Source organism: Passer montanus, unplaced genomic scaffold (genome assembly GCF_014805655.1).
Source record: "Passer montanus isolate IOZ18808 unplaced genomic scaffold, ASM1480565v1 scaffold18, whole genome shotgun sequence".
Classification (NCBI taxonomy): Eukaryota; Metazoa; Chordata; class Aves; order Passeriformes; family Passeridae; genus Passer; species Passer montanus.
In genome coordinates, this window is record NW_024365381.1 from 11,612,190 (window position 1) to 11,637,351 (window position 25,162).

Consider the following 25,162-nt stretch of genomic DNA (forward strand, 5'->3'; position numbering starts at 1 on the left):
TGGGAAACTTCTGAACATAAAGAGAAGAAAGGACAAAAGGGAGGGAGCGGAAAGTGAGAAGGCAGAAGGAAGAAAAGCATTTGCTGGACTTCCTCACCTTCCTCTACTGTTCAACTTCTTCTAACTACTGAGACCCAACAGGACATCTGAAACAGGTTATCCCAGTGAGAAAGCAAACCCACCCCCCAATTCCACATGAGAAGCCATGGCCCTAAAAGTTCAACAAAAGCTGCTGGCACATGCCACTGCTCCACTGTCAGAATAGTCAGTCTGCAACTGGTTATAGAAAATCCCTGTGTTTTGTACAGGGTGTTTTCTATAGAGCTGCCTGGTTTGCACTGGGATTCAAGAACTTTTCTGCTCCATCCTCTGAGGTGGGATTCAAAAAGCAGCACTAATCCTTCCATTTCTAGGGGGCAGATCCCTCATCCTGCATCGGGAAGCCGTGGCAATGGTAAGAACAAGGACGAGGTGGCATTCAAGGGTTGCAGGAGTACAGGAATGGCTCTGCTCCACAGTGTAGTAGACCCAGGATGGCTGTTCAAGTGTTTCCTGAATGGTAGAGCTGTTGAAGCCAGCATATTTAGTCCCAGACTAAAACAAGAGCTGCTCCCAGCTTTTTGGTCACCACCAAAGGCTACAGCAAGTGATGGGAGGAAGCTCCTTAAGTGTGAGGGCTTTTGCAGCTTAGGGATGGCTTCTCAAATTAATGCCCCAAAGCTGGCCCAGAATACAGTGACTGAGGAAGCACAAACCCTGAGGACTTTCCAAAATTTGCCAAGGACACAGCTTGAGAGCTCCTGGATAATGCAATGGCTTTTCAGGTCACTGAAAAGGACTAAACTGAGAATAAACTGCCTCCATTCTCTGCCCAACCCATCATAATGGATTGTTCATGTCAGATAATAATAGTGTTTAACGTGGCCACTTCTGAGGACCCAAATATAACTCTCTATCTTGGCATACACGTGGGACAAAACTCAAAACTGGCCATCCCAAGACCTCGGGTATGGTATTTAAAGCCATGTGTGGCTGCAGAAGTAACAGCAGCTCACAAGAAGCCTGAAACTCATCCTGCCTCTGTCTGGGCTAAGCTTACCATAACTGAGTTATGCTGCTCATTTGGGAATTCTCTTAGATACAGCTGAACTCTGTTCTATTTGAATTTATATTATTGTACCATCTCTTCCCTTCTCCTTTTTCGTCTTCCTCTCAACCACCTTCTTCAGAAACCAACTGTGTCGAAATATTTCAGCCTCTCTGTTTCAGCCTTGTCCAGCTCTTGCATCTTTCACATGTGCTGGTTTTAACTTTCCATGTGAATACAGAGAAGGACAGGGAACTCTATTAAAGACTTGCATATACTTTGTCTTTAGAATACCAGGCATGAGTCTGAGCTTTGAGTTCTGGCCTGATCCTTTCCTAGTTCCCAAACTCTCCCAGCTCTGCCTGGGTGTGGCAGGTGGCATGATGTAGACGAGGGAAACTAGGATTGGGTCACATTGGTGGATTTAAATTTGGATTTTTCTCTGAGTTTCAAGGTTATCCAGTTTGGCCCCAGCTCAATCATAATCATCATCCCAAGCCCAAACATTGTTTCTCCACATGTCTGGGATGGTTATTTTTTTTTAGAGGTGATAAACTAACACATCATATGTGTTATCTGTCTTTTGTGATAAATGCCAAGCTGTCAGAATGAAAATGTCACATAAATCACACATGAAGTATTTACATTAAAAAAGATCAACTCATAAGAATTTTAAAAACCCTTCTGATGGTGCCATCATTTGCAGTAGGTTAACCAGTTATTGCCAATGTTTCCATTTCTGGAGTTGAAATAAACACAGCACAACAAAACAGAGTCATCAAACAAAACCAAAATGTATTTAACATGGTGCAACAGTCAATGCCGTAAGAAATCACCATATAAGTATGCAGAGTTACATATAATCTACACATATCAATATGACTTTACAAATTTCATATTACGTGTTGATACACACAAAATGGACTTGGGAGGAAGCACTTGTTGCCAGCCCCTCTCAGGGCTCAGTTTCTTACCTACTTGTAAGGTAGGGTGAGACAACACTGGGTTTGAAACTGACCATACGTATTGCGATCGTATTGCATTCTCCTGTGAGTCAGAGTGGATAATAATCTCCACCAGCTATGTGACAAAAGGGTATGGAGCTTGCTGAGTATACAACCATCCCTTGTGGGATGGAGGTTTGGCAGGTGAGAGGTCTCCGGTGGGTTCTCAGTGTGGCCACAAGGTTTTTGGACCAGCCCCTGGCTCTCGGAGGGGCCAGGCCAGGGGGCAGAGCCCACAGCCCAGAGTGCAGTGGCACGCTCTGTCAGGACCAGACACCTTCTGGATTTGGAGAGGCTGGCACTAATTCTGGGAGGTGCTACACCTGCTCCAGGGGAAGCCTTGCAGGAAGAGCCTGGAGCCCCAGCAGGAGTGGCCAGTGGGGCTGGCTCCCAGCTCTGCTCTCTGCCTGGGGCTGGGGTGGCACCACATCTTGCCTGGGAAGGTGAAGTGGGCTACAGACCAAAAGCCCTCCTCAGGGCACACAGAAAGCTGAAAGGTAATGTAGGCAGTCCTACAACTGTTGTAATAGACGCTGTGGGTGGAAGAGCTTCCTAGCAGCTCCAGACTCTCTGTGGGAGGTAATACCATATTTACCTTTCCCTCTCCAGCCCCTCTCCCCTTGTCAAGCCTGTGCTGCTGCGCTCAAGTCGAAGGAATGAAGCAACCACAAACCAGGCCTACTGTCCTAAAAATAGTGGCATTAACAGGGCACTAATCTACATTATGGCTCTCGATGATTGCTATCAGGGGTGGAGCTGGACAAGGTAAACTACAGCTGGAAATGCAGCAGCGTCTCTGCTGCAGACCAGGCAGGGCAGTGTGAGTAAAGGGCATTTTGCTATATTGGTGTACATCACTGCTCCTCAAAGAAAGTCCTCAGCACTTCTCAGGGCCTTCATTTGTGGCTGTGTGAGCAGTCAGTGACATTTGTGCCATGAAAACCTTACTTTTGCCCAATGGAAGATAATTACACCCCAAAAAACATCCTTACTGGCAAAACTCCAGAAAAACAGTAAAGCAGAAGTGAGAGAACTGAAAAATAGGGAAGATGAGGGTAAAGTGAGAGGAGAAGAACATGAACAAAGGAGAGAAGGAATGACAAATGAAGAGGAAAAAATACTGGGGAAAATAAAATTTTAAAAAAAGCACCTCGTTTGGAGTTTGCAGGAGGTGACTCAGCACCTGCAGATCTGAATTCTCCTTCTGACTTGACTCTGGCTGGCTGTGTGCCTTGTGCCTTGCTCTATCTAAGGTTCTTACCTTGCAAAGCATCCAGGAGGGCAAAGGTACTGGCAAAGCACAAGCATTTAAAATCCTCCAGCAGCCACAACAACCAAATGCTGTGACTGAAATGCAAAAAAAAAAGAATGAGGGTGGGATGGGAGGAGAGGCAGGGAATCAAGGAGCAGTGGAAGGGTGAGGAGTAGAAGAGTGAGAGGAATAGGGAATGAAAGACATGGGAGACCGGGTGGAGGGGGAGAAAATCTTGGAAATGAGGTTAGGTGTTGGTCAGAGTCTCTATGTCCTCTTGCAATGGCAGGGGGAAGAGCTGAAACTCATCCTGCTGTAGAGACTGACACTTGCAGGCTCCCCACGGGTGTCACCTCTGCAATCCCTGTCCCAGAGCAGAGGAGCCAGCTAACCCTGGAGGCCTGTCACAGAGAGGTTTCTAGGCAGGAGGAACGCCTGATGTAGAAATGCCGCCTGTCCTGCCCCTCCGGCCTGTGCACGATCAGGACGGGGAAGAATCGGGCGTCGTGGTAGGTGGGGGGGTTCTCGTTGACAGCCAGCTGGCTGGAGTAGGAGCAGCACTGCTCATCCTGGCAGCCCCGCTCTGCAATGCTGCTGCTGCGGCTCCTCCAGAGGCCTGTCCTGTGGGAGCCATGGATGCGGCAGAGGGAGAAGCGGCTGGTGTTGAGGGAGAGGCGGGAGTTGCCGCTGCAGCTGTGGAAAGCGTGGCGTGAGAAGATGGAGGAGGTGCTGGAGGCGCGGTTGCAGCGTTCACAGCCGTGGGCTGTTTCTCCGTAGCGACACACCGTGTAGCTGTTGTAGGCCGGGGAGCTGGCCAGGTCCATGAGCATGGCCTCCGAGTAGCTGGGGATCAGCTGCCGGTTGGTGCAGATGTGCCACTCCAGCTCGGTGCTGTCCTGCGTGCTGTCCCGGGGCATGCGGTACCGGTACAAGGGCTCCTCCGCCGTCGTGGGCGCCGTGTACTCCAGGCCCAGCAGCTTCTCCACGTGGTAATGGACATAGGCAGTCCGGTACTCTATGAGTACCCTGAGCGGCCACGAGATCATGAGGATGGCTGCCACCCAGAAAGCATAATGGGACACGTACCACGGGAGGTGATCCGGGTCTCCGTAGGCCATCATAAGCTCTTTAAAATCCACATTTTTGAGCTGCATGCCTTCCCTCACCTCCATGTAGTCATCTAGCCCCTCGATCTCCGTGAAGAAATGAGCTCTCTGAGTCAGGTAAGAGTTCTCAGACTCAATGTTGGCAAAGCTGAAGCACTTGGTGAACCTCAGCTTGGTGGCTGTATAGCTCTCCAAGCCCAGGAGCTCTTTGGAGATGTCCTTGTATCCACAGTGGGAGTAGTCAAACTCAGCTTCAGCCACGTGTGTGTTGACCCTCTCATGGTAGACCTGTGTGGTGGTGTAGGCATCACCGTTGCGGTACCGGGTCACCTGCCGGGTGCGCCGTACGAAGTGGTAGCTGATGGCCTTCCACCAGATGCACGGAGTGGCTTGCTGCATGCGGTTGATGCACTCATACACACTGTCCACGTCTGCCTTGTACTGCAGCTCCCTCTTGACGTGGCAGTGCCAGCACTCCACCAGGTACACCACGTACAGCATGGAGAGGAAGGCCAGCGGGATATAAACGTAGCCGTCCGAGCACGGGCTGTCATGGTAGATCATAGACTTGCCCTTGAAGGAGCTGTCGAAGCTGAGCTTGGTGACTCTGGCCAGCTGACACCAGGCCACTGCACCCAGGCAGCCATACATGAGGATGGAGAGGAGGAGGCATTTCCAGTGGGACTCTCGGCACATGCAAGCGCTCAGGGACTGTTTCACGGGGCGTTGCTTCAATCACACCGTGCAAGGGGAGAGAAAGACAAAGAGAGAGCGAGGAACCCGTCAGTCACGCTGCTTTGCACAACGCACACAGTGGCTGCTTGCCATCAAGGCTGTGTCTGGCTTTTCTCTTGACTGCCTGAGAACTGGGACACCACCCTACTTAATAAAAATGTCAATATAAACAGAAACACCCTGCCAGGGACAGAGGGCTCTGGACAAAGCTCTTTCCTTACTTCCTTCTGGCTCTGGGGAGGGAAGTTGTTTGTGCAGCAGTGACACGCTGTGCCTGCACCCTGGTCAGATGGGCACCTCTGCAGGGAGCAAGACAGGTCCCCACCTCCTTCTCCCTGCCTGCTGCCAGCATCACTTACACACCCTGCCATCTTCAAAGGTCAAAGTGCTGAGCAGGTGAACAGCCAAAAGTGTGGGGCTGTGGAATTGCCCCTTTGCTTTGCAAGTGGCCCGTGCTTAAGTTCCCACATGCTGCTGTTGGGGAGGCTCAGGAGCAGTGTCTGTCGCAGAGCTGCGGCCCCACAGTTGTGCCAGCACAGGAGGACCAGCACTTCACGAAGCTAAAGCTGCTGCCTGACTCAGAGCTGACTCACATCCAACCCTGAAACCTACCAAATGATCGACACCATTTTCTTGGAGATGAGCCATCAGGAAAATGACTAGATTCAAGCACATTTCGTTGAAAAAATTGTCAAGATTACAGCACGATGCAGCACTGCTTCAGGCTGGTTACACCAGCTCTGACCTAAAATACTTGCAAGCTTCAGTGTTGAAGCTAAGGGTGTATGCGTGAATATTTAAAACAGCACACCCCCCTCTTTCAAGTCCTAAAAGTCAGGCTGGGAGCAGAGCTGGGTTCACACTCCTGTGCTCCCACTTCGCCCCCTGAGAGGGCACAATTGCAGTCCTTACCCCAGCCCTGGTGCAGTGAATCAGCTGCATTGTCATGCAATGTTCAGCTATAAAGAAAAATGCCAAATGGAGCCAAGCAGCTCCAACAGAGTCGTGTCCCTGCAAAGAGCAGTGGCAGCATGAGTTACACCACTGGCAGGCAGCTGTCTGTCTGTAGGGAGTGCATGAAGAAAGATCCCCACTGCCCTAGCAGGTAATGAGGAGGGCTGTTCACTTCCCTTTGGTTACTGCCACCCTCTGCCTCTCTCCTAACTGAGGAAATGACAGTGAGAAAGCAGATACACACTGATACTCATGCATCATCATGCCCTCTGCCGAGCCTGATTTCATGCAAAAATAGAAGCACGCTGTTACTCCTTCTCCCAAGGGCCCACCTCTAATGCATCAAACTGCTCTGTAGATGCCAACAGATGCTAGCTTCAGGAAATGTCTTCTCTTTCTTTCTCCACAGATAAATTTCTCCCACAGTAAAGCTTATCTTGGACCTACAGTGGTTAGGACTGAAGTGATCTTGAACCAGCAAGGAATTTAAGAAGCAGCATCTTGTAACTCAGGAAATAATAGCATGGTGCCACTGGAAAGAGGAGTTTGCTATCTTCTCAACAAGATGGAAATATTGGCATCTAACTTTGCAGGGCTGTAGGGTCAGATTTAATACTGCTTCGCTTTTTTTTTCCTGAGACAGAGAACCACTTCTAAGTAAGCACAGAGGGTTTTATGACTTGCTGTGAATACTGCAAAACTAAATTTCATGGGGTTTGGTTTTGATTTCATTTTTGTTTTAATCTGACACTGTGTAAGTGCAGAGTAATTTTGTTGATTTTAAGAAGTTACACCAGTATACACTTGCAGGGACTTAGGGCAGAATCTGGCCTTGATTCTTCCTTATGCATCCAGAAGGAATCTGTAAAAAATTTTATATTCTTATCCCAAAACTTTTATACATGTCAGTATAAAGAATAATTATTCTGTATTCTCTTTACAGCAGCTAAAACAAATGTAGAGAAGCTAAGTGGGTTATAAAGTACAGAGTACATAACTTCTGTAGGTAGGGCAGTAAAAAAAACTTAGTACAGGTAAGAATAAGGCTGTTTGTCTTAGCCTTTTGCATGAAACTTAGAGGAAAGCCACAAGGTAGCTTCAGGCAGTCCCTAAATCAGCTAAAAAGTAACTAGAGAAATTTTGGGAGTGAATCCCCTACGTGCAGCCCGTGTGCAGTCACAGAGAGTTTCAGCTCTTGAAACTCTCTTGTCAAATGCCCACTGCTCAGTCTCAGTGTGGTTACTGCCTCAATGTAGGCTTCTGCCCCCGCTGTACACTGGACCAGGTCAGAGCCCCAGGCTCTCCTGACTCACGGGAAACCCACTGGAAATTACTAACTTCTATTCTTTGTCTCTTCCTAACACGAAACTAGAGTTTTTAACTTCTATAGTAATGCAAAAACATAAAGTGTAATGAAGCTGTATCCTTTTTTTTTCCTCCCCTGAAGGTTTTCTGAGCTGAAGAAAACTTTAACCATTAAGATCTGTCTACTTCAGGCCCTGACACTGTGCAGAAGAACAGCAGGACAATATCCCAACACATGAATTTGTGTTCTCATTCAGGCTTCTGCAGCTACCTCTCATTTAAAATCACTTATGGTTTACAGAGTGAACAGTGCCAGCGGACCCACCAAAAAATGCCCAGCAGTCAGTTTTAATGTGAGTGCTTAAGTTGTCCATGCAGCTCCAGGAACACCATTTTCTTCTATGACTTGTTGGAAGCACTGTCAGCCCAGCCCTGGGCACAGCCAGGTGACAAGGCTGTCCCATGGCAGTCAGGGCACTATTTGCCAAAGGCACTGCAATCCCACCTTCCCTTTATCTCACTTGCTTTGACTAACAACTTCTCTGTGGTCCAACCTACAACCCACAGGGTGGCTTCTGCCCAAGGGGTGGTTGAACCAGCCCTGCTGCTTAGGGCTATCAAAAGCCATATCAGAGTGGGCAAATGCCTCCTAATGTGCTTATCTCCATGAAATGCCATCTCCCCTTTGGGGGATGAGATAGCTCTGGTTCCACCAGTCCTAGAGCAGCACCCAGCTGGGTTGGCAGTAGCTCAGAGGTTTGCAAGTCCAAGATGACATTTCTGTATGCATCCTCTGGAGGCACTTCAAAAATGGTCTTCAACCCACTGAAAGAGCTGGATCAGCCCAAAACAGATTTTCTCCACTATTCTCACAGCAGCCTGCAAAAAAGGCAGCTTCTCTCCTCCTTGGATTAGGGAAGACATGCAGCCATAGAGCCCACTGCCAGATCTGATTCACACACCTACCAGTCCAGTTCAGTGGGGCCTTCACATTCAAAACCCTTCAGTAAAAAACACAAGTTCTTTCACCTGGCTTTTCTGACCCACTGTGTTGCTCCTGCTGTTGTTCCTAAGCAAAGCCCAGTCTCTGCAGGTCCTCAGTCATAAAAAAGATCTCTCTTCCAGGGTCTATCTCCACAGCTGTCCTGCCTGTTTCAAGCTCTGACCATGTTCATCTGGCCTATAACCCCCTATTTCTCCTTCTCTGAACTGATTATCTAACACAATTATACTATTAGAAACACTATTAGAATGTTAGTAAGAAAGACATGAAATAGAACATAACTACAATAAAGGTTCAGACACTCCAAAATCTAATAGGGAAATATATCTTTTCATCTCTCTCTGCACAACAAATTCATTAATATGTTAAACCCGTGGCTCTCAGACTTTATTAATTAACATACCACCTTCTTACAAGAATTATGTTTGTGGTACTGTGTGGAATTTTCTCCTTTCCGTGCATAATGTTTCGAATTGAAACAGGGTAAGCTTGTATTTCTGGATGAGTACAATAAATGCTTAAGGAAACTAATAATTTCCATGATAACTTGGGCTAGCCAGTGAACAGGAGTTGCATTCTTTGAGGAATGCTGTGGCATCTGTGTTGTTTTCATGTGGAATAAAAGCATAACCCCTAGAAAATCTTAATAGAGAAACATAAAGAAATAAATGAAGAAAGAAAAGACAGAGAGCCTGACAGAAAGCCAGAGCCAAACAGAGAGTAGAATAGATGGAAGCTTAGTTGTCAGGCACTTTGTCTGCAAGCTAGAACTACAGGGCTTGGTTCTCTAACCCAAACCAAGAGAGATGTCCTCCCTTTCCTGCTTGTGGGGGGCTTTGCTTCCAGCATTGACCTGAGAAACACCATGACAGATTAAATGAGGCACAAGTTGCCCAGAGAAGTTGTGGATGCCCCATCATTGGAAGTGTTCAAGACCAGGTTGGACAGGCTTTGAGCAACCTGGTCTAGTGCAACATGTCCCTGCCCATGGAAGGGGGCTGGAATGACAGGAGCTTTGAAGGTCACTTCCAACACAAACTGTTCTGTGATTCTACAAACACATATTGTGAAGGGGAATGGATTTGTCAAATCAAATGTTTCACCCCAAAGGTCCCAACCAACTCTGATGACAGTACAAATGGTAAAAATCCCTGTTATGAATGGAATGCCATGAAGCAGCGCAGCTGAGCTGTCAGTATCACTGTTTATGAATTTCAAGCTGTATTAAATACACATGCTGTTAATAACATCTTGCTAGTCTCTGGCATGCTGCTGAACTGCTTTCAGAGGCCTCCCTTCTCATTGCACCTGACTGGATTGGAAACTCCTGGTAACTCTTACCGAAACTATCCATAATCACATGCCAAAATTCACTTAACTCTTTCACACTTAGAAACAGTAACCAAAAAATATTTTCCAAATTCTTTAGTAGATGTCAGCATGAATGAAGAAAATGCCATGAGTGAGAGGTGACATGAGTGGGGAGGTGTCTGTGTTGCGAACCTTGTGGAGAGTGACAAGGTTTAGGATGACATGAGTGGGGAGGGCTGTGGGTGTTTGTGTTGCGAACCTTGTGGAGAGTGACAAGGTTTAGGGACAGCCTGCCCTGAGCTGTCCCTAGCCCCAGGCAGTCAGTCAGCCTCACACCACTGCTCTGTGTTTGATTTTTCTGGCTCATCATTTCTAGAAAGCTCAGACAGAGCAAAGGCTGTGTACCACTCAGTCAGCTCCATATGGTTTATTTGCTCTCTGGTGGTGTGGAGCACTCTGAGACGCTAAAATGATAGATGCTATTTAATTTGTGGCCCTAGAAAATAATCTGGAAATCCCTAACTGTTGATGGAGAACTGGAATTTCAACCGACACCTGTAGGAGACAGGAGTTTCCAGGCTGGCAACATTTCAATTATTTCTTCTTTAAGAAACTCAGCTTGCAAATGATAAAACATCCAGGCAATGGCTGAAAGGGCAATTGCCTTCAAAGGCACTGTCTGATGGCAGATGCCCAAGATCAAACGCATGTTTGCAAGGGCTGAGGTGAAGCCTCCTTTGCACAGGCATACCCACCCAGCTCCTCCTGGCTCAACAGCAGGCAGGTCAGGTTCTGGCTGCAGCAACCATAATTGAAACCACTCAAACGTGCTCTGTGTTACAGGAGAGTGCAGATTTGGGCTGTTAATCTTGCCTAGTGTAAAGAGGTGGAGAGAGAGAGTCAAGGAGGCGTGCACAGACTGGCACATCCCCTGCTTAACATCAGAAGCTGAGTGTGCTCTGGTGGCAGGAGCAAAGGCCTGGTGATCAGTGTTTTGGCTCTCTGACCCATCGCGTGACTCCTCACAAGTGACCAGATTTAGGACACCAGTAGGTAAATTGTACCTGGTAACCACCCTAACTGAACCTGAAAGTGACTGCACTGGGGGTGGCCAAGAATGAAAAAAAAAACCAACTTTCTCTCAAACCCTGACTTTTCCTTAAAAGGAATCTTCAAAATGTAACGCTGATGCTAAAGAATGAGAACAACACATTTCTGGGAAAGAAAATTGTGTTCATGGTTCTAGGTCCCCTTTCTCTCGATGGATATGTAGAATGAATCAATTCCTCAAGGCAGAAGCCAAGGTGGTCTGGCTATCCCTGTTCCTCTAAAGGAGTTCCCCACTTAGCAGGAGGAGGAAAGGCCACACTCAGAGAAGCCCAGACTGATTCCACCAGCCCAGGTTTTTGAGTGCCTAACCTGAAACACTAGTGCCTCTGTTTTGCCAGTGTTGGCTCACTGCTTTTGCTGGCCTCTGGAAACAAGTGTGGACCAAGCAGGACTCAGCCACCAGGCATCCACTAGTGGCAGGGATTCTTACTAGAGAATAAACAACCAGACAGTTCTTCAGCCCTTACAGGCAGTCACAGAAACTTCCCCTACCAACTTTGCAAGGTTATGTTGGGTCAGGAAGGTTCAGCTTAGATTACAACCCAATTTACATTTACACTTTAAGACTGGGAGGCACTATGCCTTCTTCTCATATCTCCTGTGTCTCACAGGCAATGCAACTTCATTCTGCCATCCTATGGACAGCCCAGAAACCAGTGGCTGCTAAAAGCTCATCTTCCATAATTACACTGTTTTAACTTATAGCCTAAAATAAATGAAGAGCCTGCAATTCCTTTTGAAATTTGTTCTGGTGTTGAACTTCTATTGCCTTTGTAATTTTGTCTTGCTTCAGCCCCCATTCATAGCAGGAGAATGCCCATTCTCCAAGTGATGAAAGACTTTTTTTATATGAGTGCCTTCTCACCCAGAAGAGACTTCTCCATTCTAATTATGACATCTCTCAGCTTTCTTTTTGACAATTTAAAGGAGCCAAAGTCTTCAAGTCCTTCATTTCACTCTCTACCTCTTTCTAGTGCTCTGTTCTCTCTTCAGCACCTTGAGATCTTTCTTAAGTCTGTATCTTGCAAGTAAATACAGGACTTCAGCACTTATTTCACTGGCATCCTACCAAGAAATAAAATCACCTTCCAGCCCCACTCATTCCCCCTTTTTACTGTCTTCAAGGGTTGCATTAAGATATTTACGTCCAGCAACATCCCAGGAGCTCATGTTCAACCTCTCACTCACTTGGCTCCCAGATATTTTTTGAGTCACTCTCTTTTAGACCAGCTGAAAGGTTGGCTGTGCTCTCCACCCTGAAATGTGTAACATCAGATTTGGCTTTGGATTGAGTAACTAAATTATCAAATTAAGGAGATCTCTAAACAGAATTGTGCTCATCTCATCATTATAGACCTGCTTGCTAATGTTTGTGCCAACTGTAAATGCTACCAGCAGTGCCTAATTCCAGTGAATAGTGTCAAATCTGGTAATTATTCCTGCAGAACTCTGCCAGTCTAACAGCTAAATACCCCATCAACTTATACAAGACAACTGTTTTCACACAGCTAAGTGCCAATCACAAAAACAAGGCTGTAAGCATTATGTGGACACTGAGGTGCTCCTCACATTTCCAGTGTTCACTGCCAGGAATAATTCCATGAGCAGCTCTGCAATACTAAGAGAAAACCTCCCAAAGCTTCAGTAGAGCACATTATCACCTAGATTGCCATGTATGACCTTCATCAGTAGCTGTATTTTACCCCAGAAGTAGCTGTGTAGCAGTGTGGGCTTGAAGCATCTCTCACTCTAGCTGCCTCAGTAGTGCTCATGGCATGCAAATAGTTACAGTGACACCGAAAAAACCCTTGGTTTATTTTCCCCTGCCAATTTTGAAAAAACCTTTTTTTTTCCCCCTGCCAATTGTGACCAGCACAATAATTTTGAACTAAAAGTTGCCAAACTGACATCAATAGAAGGGGAAGAAATAGCCTGTGATGTCTAAAGGAAATAGACCAAATTATCTTGGAGTCACATTTTTTAAACATTTGATCTATAATTTTGATTCATCCCTGTTATTTCTTCATATGTGTCTATTGACAAAAGGACTTTTTCCTCTTCTGTCAGACTTTATTCTTCAGTCTCCTTGAAAACTCCAGCACGAGCTGTATAAGCAGAAAATATGCTGCCACAGCATGAGCTTATTCTGTTTGTTTTGTGGACAGTTAGAGCCCAAGCTTGACTGTCTGTGCCTGGTTCACAGACAGGTACCTGTGTTCCCCAATTTCAAAAGCATTAAAATTCTCCTTTGGGGAAATCATGTCAAAAGCATTTCCCATTCTTTTAAATCCCACATGCATTTGTCCTTGATGGCTGACCTCAACAGCTGCAAATTTGCTGAAGGAAAATGCTATAATCTCTAAAATGAAAGAGTGAGAGAAAACAGAGGGCAGCAAAGACGTGGCCTGAATGGAATTAAATAAATGAGGGGGAAACACAGAAAGTGGGAAGAAGTGAAAGAGGGAAAAGGATAGCCAGGACATGCTCCAAATGTGCCACTGAGGCAGGGGGGAGGGTGCTGGCAGGTGAGGATAGAGACCAGCCAGCCTGGGCAGGGGCAGGAGGGAATCATGCCCAGAGAAAGGACCTGGGTGAAGATCAATGGAGGCAGCACTGAGCCTGACAGCACCAAAGCATCCATGGCCTGGAAAGCAGGTACTCCTGAATGGCTGCTTTCTCACTGCTGGGAACTTCTCCAGAAACAGATCTATGCCCCTCTCTCCTCCCCACAGCCTCGGGGGAAGGATAAGACTGTGCTAAATTGAACCAGAGATTTCCAAGGAGGTGAGAGCATACTGCAGGGCTGATGCTGCAGCTGTGTCTTGGCAGGATGTGGCATCACAGCATGCTCCTGCTCTCTGCCAAAACCTGGCTTTGGGACTACAAGGTGACTTGGCTGTCTTCAACAACAAAACAACCCCACATCTTGTGATTACTCATGTAAGCTAAGAGTTAATCTTCTATTTTTTTTCCTCTTATTTATCAAGAATAATCTTCCTGACCATGAGGAAAAAGGAATGGGGGAAACACTGACAGAGGACTGCAAAAAAAGAGATAAAACCAGCTAAGAAAGGAGGAAAAATGGTGGATAAATTAACATCAGCCATAACTGAATTTGGCCCTGTGGATTTATGCTTGTGATTAATATATCCCAATGAGATACTTGAGACGGAAAGAGTAATCAATAACCACAAGTCATACACTTTAGCAGGTAGTGGCCAGAGTCTGAATGAAAGCAGAATTTTGTCTTTAACTATCACAGACTCCTCAGTCTTGGTCAAGACAGGTCAGGGGAGGATGTTCCACCTCCTGATGGCAGGATATAACACAGAGAGGACTGCTGAGTCCTTGCTAGACAAGCCCCAGGCTGTGTCTCTCTCTCTGTGAGGAGAGCCCTTACACCAGGACCAGCCTCTGGTGCTGAGAATGGTTCAACACTTCTGCAGTGGACAGGGATGATGCAAGAACAAGGAGATTTCTATCTACTGTCCCCAAGCACCCACAGATATGGGTGCAGCTATCATCTTCCAGCTGCTTAGGTGATCCTGGTGAAAGACCAGCCTAAGAAGTCTGCGGTGACCAGGGAGATAACAACTGCAGGAGAAGTGCAAACTCTCACTGCTTTCCAGGGATAAATTCACTCCCAGGTCAGATGCTCATTAGTACAGTGAGAAGGAGCCCGACAGGCTGTGCTAACCCAGACCTTGGCGTAACAGAGGGCAGAAGTGCTCCTTCACCATGTGACCCAATCCTGGCACCACATGGGGTATCAGTAATAAGGCCTGGTAAGGAGAAAGGGAGATATTACAACAGCCATCTCATCAATCCCCTCCCAGGGAGCCTGAAACAAAATGCCTCCTGCCATCCGTCTTGAACGGCAAGAAGCCCATTACCCCTAGCTCCTGCTGAGCCAGTAGCACGGAAAGGGAAATACAAGGGATAGAAGGCAACCAAGAAAAAGCCATTTTGCATCAAAGATAATCTCCCTCCAGTCCTTGAACACGTAGATTGGTTGCTGCACATCTATTTGCTCATCTGCCACGGAACTCCTGTGAGAATAAAAAGTTCCTGCAGGCAGGGGCCATGATGTCAGTGTGCAGCAGAAATGCTGTTACTAGGTTTGAAAATAAGAACCTGCATCATGCACTCCACGTGTTTGTAGCGTCACTGACTCAGGCGCTGGCAACTGCCCTCCTGTGGTGAGCAGGGATTGTCTGGTTTCTCATGATTTAAATCCCTGTGGAGACATAATCTCCTCCTTCCATCAAGGGAGCTGTCAGGGGGAACACCTCAGGGTAGGCAGGTGCACAAAATGGTAGCGTTAAATCCTTTCTGCAGCAGAGCCTATTGCAGGACAAGTCAGAACTATGAAAAGACACAAATCTTGCTGATCCACCTGAATTTCAGATGGCAGGATGCCCCTGAAATACCATACAAAGACAGTCTGTTCTTTCACATACTAATCATCCTCATGAATTCAAGCAGCATCTGAAGAGGAGGAAAGCAGAGGTCAGGACAGAAGGAGGAGCCTACAGTACTGTAAAATGTCAGATTCAGGATTAGGTCCTGCAGGATACATCTGAGTTCTTCAAGCAGAAATAAAAGAAATCCCAGAAAGAAAAGCTATTTGGATCTCTGCCAACATATATGCTGCTCATTACAGCAGGATGGAAAAGCAACTCAGTACAATACAAGGGTGCATATGTGATTGTCATGAAGAATTTGGCCCTAAAGACGTCTGTAAGTGATGCTTCCTCACGCTGCTCTAAGAAAAACTGTGCAGTTGCATCTTCAGTGCCAAGGAATCCTAGCAACAAAATGGTCACGATTTACAAAATAGAAATCAGGGCTATTTTTGTGGCAGCCTTTCACAAGATCACCAAAATGCTGCACTAACAAAATTACTGCCTTCCCCCCGAATTGCTGATGTTGCTGCCACTGGCTTTTGACTCCGTACCAATAAAAAGAGCATATTTGGAGGCAGAGGATTTTTCCCAGTAATGCCAATGCTGGGTATGAGTTCATCAAGAAAAGAAAGCTGAGATTCAAGCTGCCTCAGAGCAAGAGAGTAACTCCAAGGACAGCTCTTTTTCCTACACCTTAAGACCCACCGTACTTAGCTCATATTACCTACTCCCCTGCTCTGAATATTGGTGGTTTCCAGTAGACACAGGGTAAATTTTACAGGCATAACTAAATGGCTTTTCTCAACACTTATCAGTTAACTGATAAAAACATCACACAACCACAAGAAAGCTCCTGGGATGCAGTTCCCAGCCACTGTTGGATTAGTAAGGCCAAGCAAAGGACATGAGCCATAAGTGGCTGTGTCACTGGGTATTTTGCAGCCTGCCTCATGCCTAGGCAGCCTCCTGTCCCCCACCAGAGCCAGCCACGCTGCACAGAGCTGCCCAGGCAGGTGCCCTTGTCCCACACCGCAGGGACATCCTGAAAAAGGGCTGATGGAAGCATCCATCCATCTGTTTGTCCTGTGGCTGCAGAGTGGAGCGATCCTCAGCAGTGTGCTCCAGCCTGTGAAAGCCAGACCCAGCTCCCTGCACCCTGGCATGCTGCCAGCAGCACCAAAGTACCACGGCCCCAGGGATCAGCCAGGAGCAGCTTGCTGACTGGTGCACTGGTGTCCATGCAGTGGCTTTGCTGAGATAAAGGGAAAACTGACACCAGCCAAGGGAAAACAGAAGGGACAGTGGGACCAGTCTTCAGTCCTTGAGGGATGGGGACAGCAGGGAAGGGAGAAGGGGAGAGTAGCTATGTGCCAGCCTCTGCTTGACAAAGTCTCATCTGGGTTCAACAGGAACCCTGCAATGCTTGCTTTGCTCCCACCTTTACCCAGGAGATGCAGCTCCCCAGGGGTGAGAGAGGAGCGAGCAGGGAGAGGAGGCTGGCTGTGCTCCAGCAGATGTGCTCTCCTGTGCTGTGCACACTGTCAGCCTGCAGCAGGGGATCCTAGTGCCACAGTCCAGTGGTGTACGGAAGCTCGTTCCTTCCCTCTCCCAGGTTCCTGGTGCTCTCCTCATCCTTGTGGAGCATGTCCTGTGCCTTAGTGTTCTCACTACTGCCACAGGTCTTGTGTCCTGCCTCAACATGGGGAAGTGAGGGACTGCTCTGAAGCCAAGCTGGACAACAGCTAGGGACCAGTGTCCCTGAGGGAAAAAGCAGAGAGCCAGTAAAGACATCTTTGTGAGGAAGAAGCCAGAGAGGTGTTAGTTCCACACCAGTTCTCTAGTTTGCAGCTTATTCATTGAATGCCTCTGTCATAAAGGAGAAAAATAGTTCATTACTATGAATCCCTTTTAATCCTTGCTCAGTCTAAAGGAACACCTTGAGATTTAAATGAAGGATATACAAACAGCTCCTCTGGAGAAATATGATCCAGGACTGATCTGAGCTCCTGTGAAGTCTGAGTAAGTCTTTCAAAGGGATCTGTGAATTAAGGTGTGCCCAGAATCATGGTGTTTTATTTTTATCCTCACTTATTTGCAAGGCCATCCTTTTATCTAGCTAAACCAGAACAACATGGCTCTGTGATTTGAACTGTCAACTTCCAGCTTTCCCATGTGTGACTTCCCAGCTGGAGCCCTTCAGCCACACCTGAGCAGAGGCAGTGCCAGCCCCACAGTGCTGGGCTGCTGCAGCCATGCCAGGTCCTTCGTGCTGCTGAGCTGAGCATCCCTCACAATAACACCCAGCCACTACTCAGGCTTCAGCTGCTCTGTCAGATTTGGGGAGTGTTTCCCCATCTCTGCACCTTGCTGAACACAGCTGTGACCCAGCGTGTCAGGTTTTTATAATGGTGCTCCAGTTGAGATAAGGGAGTATCCCAGCAGCTAATGCTTCCCTGGGAGAAACAAGTTTTCATTATAAATATCATTTCTCTCTCCCTCTTGCTTCTCTGTGACACATTCTGCAGCAATATGTGACAGCACAGCAGGTGAAAACTTCACTGAAAATTCATTTAAAAACCTAATGGTTAAAAGGAATCCGGAGAACCAGGACACCTGGCTTTTATTTCTTGCTTTGACTTTGACCCATGGCATGCTGTCAGCACACCTTCTTACACCTCCTGAAGACACTGAAAAAATAGCACTTATAAAGTGATTTCACATGAGCATTGCAGCAGCACACTCCAGGAAGGTACCTCATCTGCATGTGAGCTGTTGCACCGTGCCACTCTGAGTGCCAGCTGGTGGGAAGCAGAGGATTTAGCTCCTTGCCCTGGCCCTGCAGAGAGCCATGGAACACCCCAGCCCTGAAGACAGGCTGTCATCCCCACCCTTTCAGCACATGCCCTCACTACACTCCTCTTCTACCAGGTTCCGCCTGGCCACCTCACCTCTAGGAAACCAGGAGGGAGCTGTTCTCTTTATTCTTGATGTTTAGAGGGACCCTAATGCTGGCAGGACTCTACTGGCAGACTCTACTACCACCCCAGCCTCCACGGTGCTCTGTGCTCCCTCTGCCCATTGCAGGGTGGGGGAGATGGCACGTTGTTCCTGTGGGTGTGCTGTGCTCCACAATTCCTGGGCCTGCTCCTAAGGGCAATCAATCACACGAGTATGAAGAAGGCCTCCAGCCTTAAATCCATCACCACAAATCACTTCTCTCCCAAAGCCATGACTTGCAGAAGTCTGACTGATCCCACTCTCTTCCCTGGTAATGTCACATTATTCAGACTCCTCATTGGCAGTCACCTCAATTACCTACCTTGGTTTCCCTGCCAGGAGTGACCCTTCATGACCTGCTCTTTGCCCTTTGCTGTCATCTCCTACCTTGCCAGCCCCTGCTCTCACCAGCTGGTGGCTGTTTCCAGCCCATCTTCCCTGAGGCCCAGTACTACCAATCTTTCCTGAACAAGGTCTCTGGTGGCTGAATGCTGCACTGGGATGTGCAACACCTCATCTGTATAGGAACTATGCTGTGTGCGAGTTGGGATTCTCTGTGCATTATTCACCTGATGTAAGACCACAGAGGCCAAAATTCACACCCTTTAGGGAATGTAAGCCCCCTCATCCTCTCCCAGTGGCATGCATGGCACCTTGAGAGAGGCTGCCAGCTACATCAGACACTGCTCCACAACCTTACCTCCACCCTGGGAAGGCTGCCAGCCTCCTGTGCCACGCGCAGCCAGGCTCGCCCGTCCTTCCCACTTGTCATCTGTCATGCCTGTTTCAGGCACTTTTCTTCCCTGCTTTTACTGCAGGAGAGATGTGCTGTGGGCAGAGCAGCCAGTGCTCAGGGAGGACTTGGCACAGGTGCCTGTCAAAGGCACCTCAAGCCCTGTCCCCCTGTGTGGTGCTGCTGGCAGACCTGTCCGGCTCCACTGCAGCAGCGTCCTGGCTGTAACACACGGCTGGCTCCCTGCAGAGTGCTGCTGAAATGAAGCTGCCCCGTTGGAGTTTTGGGGAGTTAACAGAACTGTTACAGCAATTGTGACCTCGAAAAGTTTCACTATGTGCTATTTTTAACTTTAGAGGTCTTAAGCTCTGAGGAGCACAATGAATGATTGGAGTCTGAAAGTGAAATACATTTTCCATTATTAGAACTTAAAAACTAATTAACTACTTAACCACACTTTGTCCAAAAAGTAGAACTTGTGAAAACTCAGCCTTATCTGCTGTGTCACAACAGTGTCACTGTAACAACAGAAGGGCCCCACAGTGCTGGTGATAGCTCATCAGCCATTACTTTTGGTGTCACTTATGACAACGTGTTAGGAGAAACATGGAGAAACAAGCCCTACTCACTGTGGATTACTTGGGGATACTTTACTCCTTTTACTGTCTGTTTCCACAAAGTCCCTGCTCACTGGCCATGATCCAAGCTATTTTCTTCCAAGTTATAGAAACAGATGAAAGGAAGTAAAGTGCTGCATTCCCAGGGAGAAGATACCTCCTACCTCACTCTTGCAATGGCTTGCACTGATTGCAAAGCATCCCCGGTATCCACACTTCCCTTCTTGGGGGAGCTCATCCTCTGGGGTCTCTGAAGTGAGAAAGGTAGAACAAGGAGAGTATTTGGTCTTCCAAAAAGTGTGTAGACCCATTGCTTTTCCACCAGTATCAGGTGACTGTCTGCCCACCTGAACGAACAGCATTAGAAACCAAGTCTGAAGGGAACCTACCACCAAGTCACCTAGTCTGTCCCTTCCCCATGACGTGACATCTACACATTTAACAGCCATTTGCCTAAATTGTCCTTGTAACCCTCCAGTAGCAGAATTCCATAAGCTCCACAGTTGCTACAGTCTAGAGCTTCACTGAGAAAATTCCCCTGCTGGAGGGGTTGGAAACCTCATCCTGAAGGAGCAATTAACTTCATTCTCAGCCACGGTGGTGAGAAGCAGAAGACTCTGCCTGTAGTGGCCCACACAACTGGAGACCAGGTTGCCCTTCAGAGCTCAGACACATTCTTTTGGTATTTTTTTTAAATTCCTGACAGTTTCTCATGTGAAGAGCAGAGAAGACAGCCAACTCCAAGGCACCAAGAACAGACATGTGATCAGAAGATAAAGTGGGACAACAAAAAGAACAAAAGTAGAAAAAAGATGCAATGGCTCAGCTTGGATTTTCTTATGACAGAATCTGCAATGCAAATACTGCCTGAAACTGCAGGATCATAGAAAAATACTGCCACTCCTGACGGACTTTTTCCTTTGTCTCTACGATGGAAATAATTTGGAACAAGGAATGAGGCACACTCTTTGGTTTAGGTCTGCTGAATAGACCAAGGGCAGGAAGGGAAGAGAGGGGCCTGTCCTATTTGACTTTCATTCAAGAGGGGGAATATCATACACTGAGCCTTAAAAAGATAACTGTTTGGTCAATCATGCTCACCTGGGATGGTGACAGCCTTCCACCAGGCTAACCAGCACCTATCATTCAGGGGATTAGCTGAGCAGGTTTTTGCATGAGGTTTGGAACAGCCAAGGAGAAGAAAGAGAGTTTTCCTAGGAGTCATGTCTCACTCTTTTCCTACCCTTCTCTGGACAGTGTCTGTTGTGTGAGTGCCTTGGGCAGCTTTTGGAAGGGGAGGTTTACAAGGAAATAGCCCCTCTCTGCAGATTGATACAATGGTATCTCAGCAGCTTTTGTTTAACCTCTCATCCACCTAGGTACAACTCAGCCCATAGATGGGGACAATTTAAAGCTAACTGGTCTGTTAGTAAGGGCTGTATGCCTCGTGTTTTCAATGCCATAAAATAAGCCTTGACAAATTAAAGAAATGTTGGGGGAAAAGGATAAAAAAAAAAAAGCTGGATAACTAAATTGAGTCAATGCCCCAAGCAGAAGGAAGGTGTCTCTCCATGGGCACACTGAAGAGGAAAGGTCCCAGCAATCCTTTTGACCTGACAGCCTGTAAAGCTGTAGCCTGCAAACAAGCACTACCTATGGTTTCTTAACTTGAAACACCCCTTTGGCATTGTTGTGACCACAAGTAGCACTTTAAAATTAGCCCCTGCTGCATTTTGCAACAGTGTGAGGCAAATGAAGCAGTTTTAAGTGGCCTCTCTTTTCTGTAATATTTCCGTCAGAAAGCCAATGACTGTGGGTTTCAGGAACCCATGAGGTTTTCCCTTTTATTTAAATAGCTTAACTGATTACATTATGTCATACCCAATTTAAGTTTTTAAATATAGAAGAGAAGATAAAAACAGGCATGGACAACTGCTGTTTGACTTTGCCAGTACAGACAAGACAAATACATATTTCAAAATGTCAAGTGGCTGCTGCTTTCAGCTTTCTTCAGTGATTACTTGACTTTGGAAACAAAAAATGATGTTTCTACTCAGCAGCTTTGTTTTCAAAAAAAAACCCCTCTTGATTTCCAACTAATTTTTAAAGATTTACATATTTAAGACCATTTCCCAATTGAGTTATAAACTGGCAGAAATTAACAAAAGTCACTATCAACTCTTTGGTGTAGGTATAGGCTGTCACAGTAACAAGAAAAGCAGCCAGCCTACTATTTAACCAGGGCAGTTCAGAGCAGCAGGTTCTGTTATTTCAGAGGGGAAAGCAAAGTCAAGTATCTCCAGAGAATCGATGTTCAGCAATAACTGCTGAAACATTTGGAAAAAGGAATCCTTTGCATACTCTCCCCTGAAAGATCTTGATTCCTCTTGACAAGAGTTGGTGGAATGGTAGAATCCTACACTAATAACAAAAGCACATATGTTCCAAGTCATTCGGCTCAAGCAATTAATGTTTAATTAGAAAAAAACCCCAAATCAGACCACTGCCAGGTAATCTGAGGGCTTGCTCTGACATTCAGCAAAGTCAGCGGGAAATGCATGTGGTCCTTGGCAGAAGAGGACAAGGGCCAAGGCAGACAACTGAACTGCTGCTCTCCTTCCTGCTCTGCAGCTGCACCTTTGCACGTCCTTCATTCAAAAATAAAAACTTAGACTTCAGACACATTCTCTGTTCAGACACATTCTCTGTTACTAGCTCAGGGTTGTATCGATTTAATACCCAATAAAGGCAATTTTCAGTCATTGTTACCATTTAGGTCCATGCATTTGATCTAAGTGAAATCCATAAATGATGAGACTTAACAGAAGAGCCCATGAAATGCCCATTTCATACCAATACAGGGAATTTACATGCAACTGCAGGCCCAGGTGCAAAAAGACTATTTACATGGTGAAGGTGAAGGCACGAGGAAAGACCAACATTGTAGGACTGCAGTGTTAAGATATCACAGGCATTTGAGATATAGACTGAAATGTGCAAATGTTTCTGTTGGAACAGAAGAAGAACTGATGAAAGAAGCAAGATACAGATAGTGCTTAGCAGAGAGATCAAGTGCTTTCTTTCTACAAATGGCTTAGATGTTTTTATGGTGGACTTAATACATTAGAAAGCCTTCAGTAGCTTCTGGTCCTAGACCAAATAAATTAAAAACTCCCTTCCAGCATTAAATATCTATTGATCATCTGCAGGGCTGTAATTACATTGGTGTGCTCTACTGCTGGAACAACAGCTGTATCCTGGATCCAGCCGCAGCTCTTCACGGTGAACTGTGTCGCAGGTGTTTAAAAAGCAATCAAACAGGAGAAGACCCTAATTTTCACCCATGGATGACAGTTTTTTCAACCTGAGCTGCAAAGCCAATTTTCAGTTATAGGTAGTTTCAATTGCTGTTTGGTTTTCAGCTAAGTATCCTGCAGCTTCACACAGGCATTGTTGAGGCGACTGGATTTTGACTACAGCATTATGTGACTGTTGATGAGCCATGGGACCTACTAACAAAAGCTTTAAGCAGACTAAGTGCACACAGCAATGTTCCAGGGCTGCTTTCACTTCTGTTTTCAATTTTCTCTTCTCTAAGCCTGTTTCAAGGCTGCTCTCTGCATTCCTAGGAGCATGTACATTCGCTTTTAACTCCATATTATGAAGAAAGTTCACTCACTTTCATGAACCGCACACGGATTACATGACATAAATGGCAGACCTGTCAAAACTGTTGGAAGCAAAGGCTACATTAAGGGTAGAAGAAAATCACAGATATTTTTAAAACAGGACAGCTTGCTGGTCCAGGTGTGCAGGATAGCACACACACATTGTCACCTACTGTCACACAGCCCTGCAGTTCTGTCTGGCCAGTACCTCGTGGCTCAGGATTCTGTGTCAACACTCAGACACATCCATTATTCCCTCTCTATGATGTGCAAGGCCACAGTAAGTGCTTCACAGATGATCTGAAGAAACATATTACGTTATAGTTTCTCCACTGATTTCTGTTGCAGATGAGGCAGCAGGAGTGCCTAGGCCCTAAGGGAAAAGGAGAGGCATGACCTCCTCTGTTGCCCCCAAACACCTGAAAGCCACAGAGCTCCGGACCGCAAGCCCGTTCTCATGCTCCTTGTGCTCCTCCGGCCACCTCCACCAGCGCCTCGCAGAGCTGCAGCGTCCCTGACCATTTCACAAGTGCCAGTGAAGAGGCAGGCTCTCCTAGGCCAAGCCCCAGGGGGCTCATTTGCCCAAACTTCCACTGGGCAGGCCCCCTTTCGCCCCCGCTGCATCGCTCCGGCGCAGCGCCGCTGGCCCAGCCGCCGCCCCGAGCCCGGCAGCCGGGCAGGGCTGTGTGCCGGGGCCCGTCGGTGAAACCGCGCCGGCAGCGGCCGCGGGCCCGGCAGGGCGCGGCGGGGCAGCAGCGCAGCGCACCGCGGCTGCAGGTACCGGCGGGGCTGTGGCTGCGCTCCTCGCTTCTCCGCGCCTCGCAAACACCCCCGGCCGGGGCACCCTCCTCCGCCGCGGCTGCCCACACCCCTCCGCCCTGCACCCCGTGCCGCCTTTGCCCCTCCAGTCTCCCCCGGCCCGGGGCGGACGCCCCCGCCGCCGCTCACCTCCTCCCGCTCGGCGGCGGCGGCCCCCGGCGCGGGGGTGCTGCCCGGCCCGCTCTCAGCAGCCGCCTCGGCTTCCCCCTCCGAGGACATCCTTGGCCATCACCGGCAGCTGCGGCGGCGGCGGGGGCTGCGGGACCCCGAGACGGCGGAGCCCCCCGCGGGCCGCGCCCCGCGCCGCGGCCGGGGCTGGGGCGAGCCGCCCCCGCGCCCAGGGCCGCCCTGCCGGGTGCTCCCGACTCCCTCCACCATCCCAGGCAGGCGGGCAGGGAGGGAGGGAAGGAGGCGGCGGAGGGGAGGAGAGAAAGACGAGGCGGAGTGGGGGGGTGCCCCGGCCGCTCCCGGCCCCCCCAGGTGGGCAGGCGGCTGCCCGGCGGCTCCCGGCGCGCTTCTGCCGGCGTCTGGGAGCTGCCGGGTATGCCCCCTTCCCGGGATACGACCTCGCAACCCCTACCCTTCCGGGGTGCCCTCTCTTGTCTTCTTCTCGGGGTGAGCCTCGCTCCCCATCCCCGGGAGCGCCCCGCCCGCCCCGGCTGCACCCCCGCCGGCGGCCAGCCCCCCTCAGCTCCGCTTCACGCCTCCGCCGCCCGCAGCTCAGCCTCGGCCGCTTCTCCCGCTCTTCCCCAGCGCCCGCAGTTCGCCCGGGCTGGCGGCGGGACGCGGCCCGGCAGCGGCAGCAGCAGAAGGGGCAGGAGGAGGAGGAGGAGGAAGGCAGCTCCGTGGAAGCGCTCCCTCACGGAGCAGCCCGACGATGCCCCACTCCCCTCCCTGGTCGCTGGACCTGCGCACCGGGAACAGAGGGCAGCGCTGTCGGGACGGAGCTCTGGGGCAGCCCCGCACCCCGCCCTGCTGCCCTCCTGCACCTCCTTATTCTCGGAGGAGTGGGTGGCAGTGGAAATGGAAGCACCCAGCTGCTCCTGCCCCTTCCC

General features: G+C 48.4%; 1 protein-coding gene across 2 annotated transcripts; it reads right to left on the bottom strand.

The window, feature by feature from the left end:
• Nucleotides 1–1,865: 1,865 nt before the first annotated feature.
• On the bottom strand, nucleotides 1,866–24,958 carry LOC120500514 (transmembrane protein 151B-like). Of its 2 annotated transcripts, none has more exons than XM_039705513.1 (2): nucleotides 24,688–24,958; nucleotides 1,866–5,178 (listed from the first exon to the last, which is right to left on the bottom strand). In XM_039705513.1, the coding sequence occupies exon 2, from the start codon at nucleotides 5,143–5,145 to the stop codon at nucleotides 3,748–3,750; it is 1,398 nt and encodes a 465-aa protein (XP_039561447.1). In that variant the 5' UTR covers nucleotides 5,146–5,178; nucleotides 24,688–24,958; the 3' UTR covers nucleotides 1,866–3,747. The 2 variants fall into 2 exon arrangements, with proteins under 2 accessions (XP_039561447.1, XP_039561446.1); XM_039705512.1 differs by having other exon boundaries at nucleotides 24,237–24,831.
• Nucleotides 24,959–25,162: the final 204 nt, after the last annotated feature.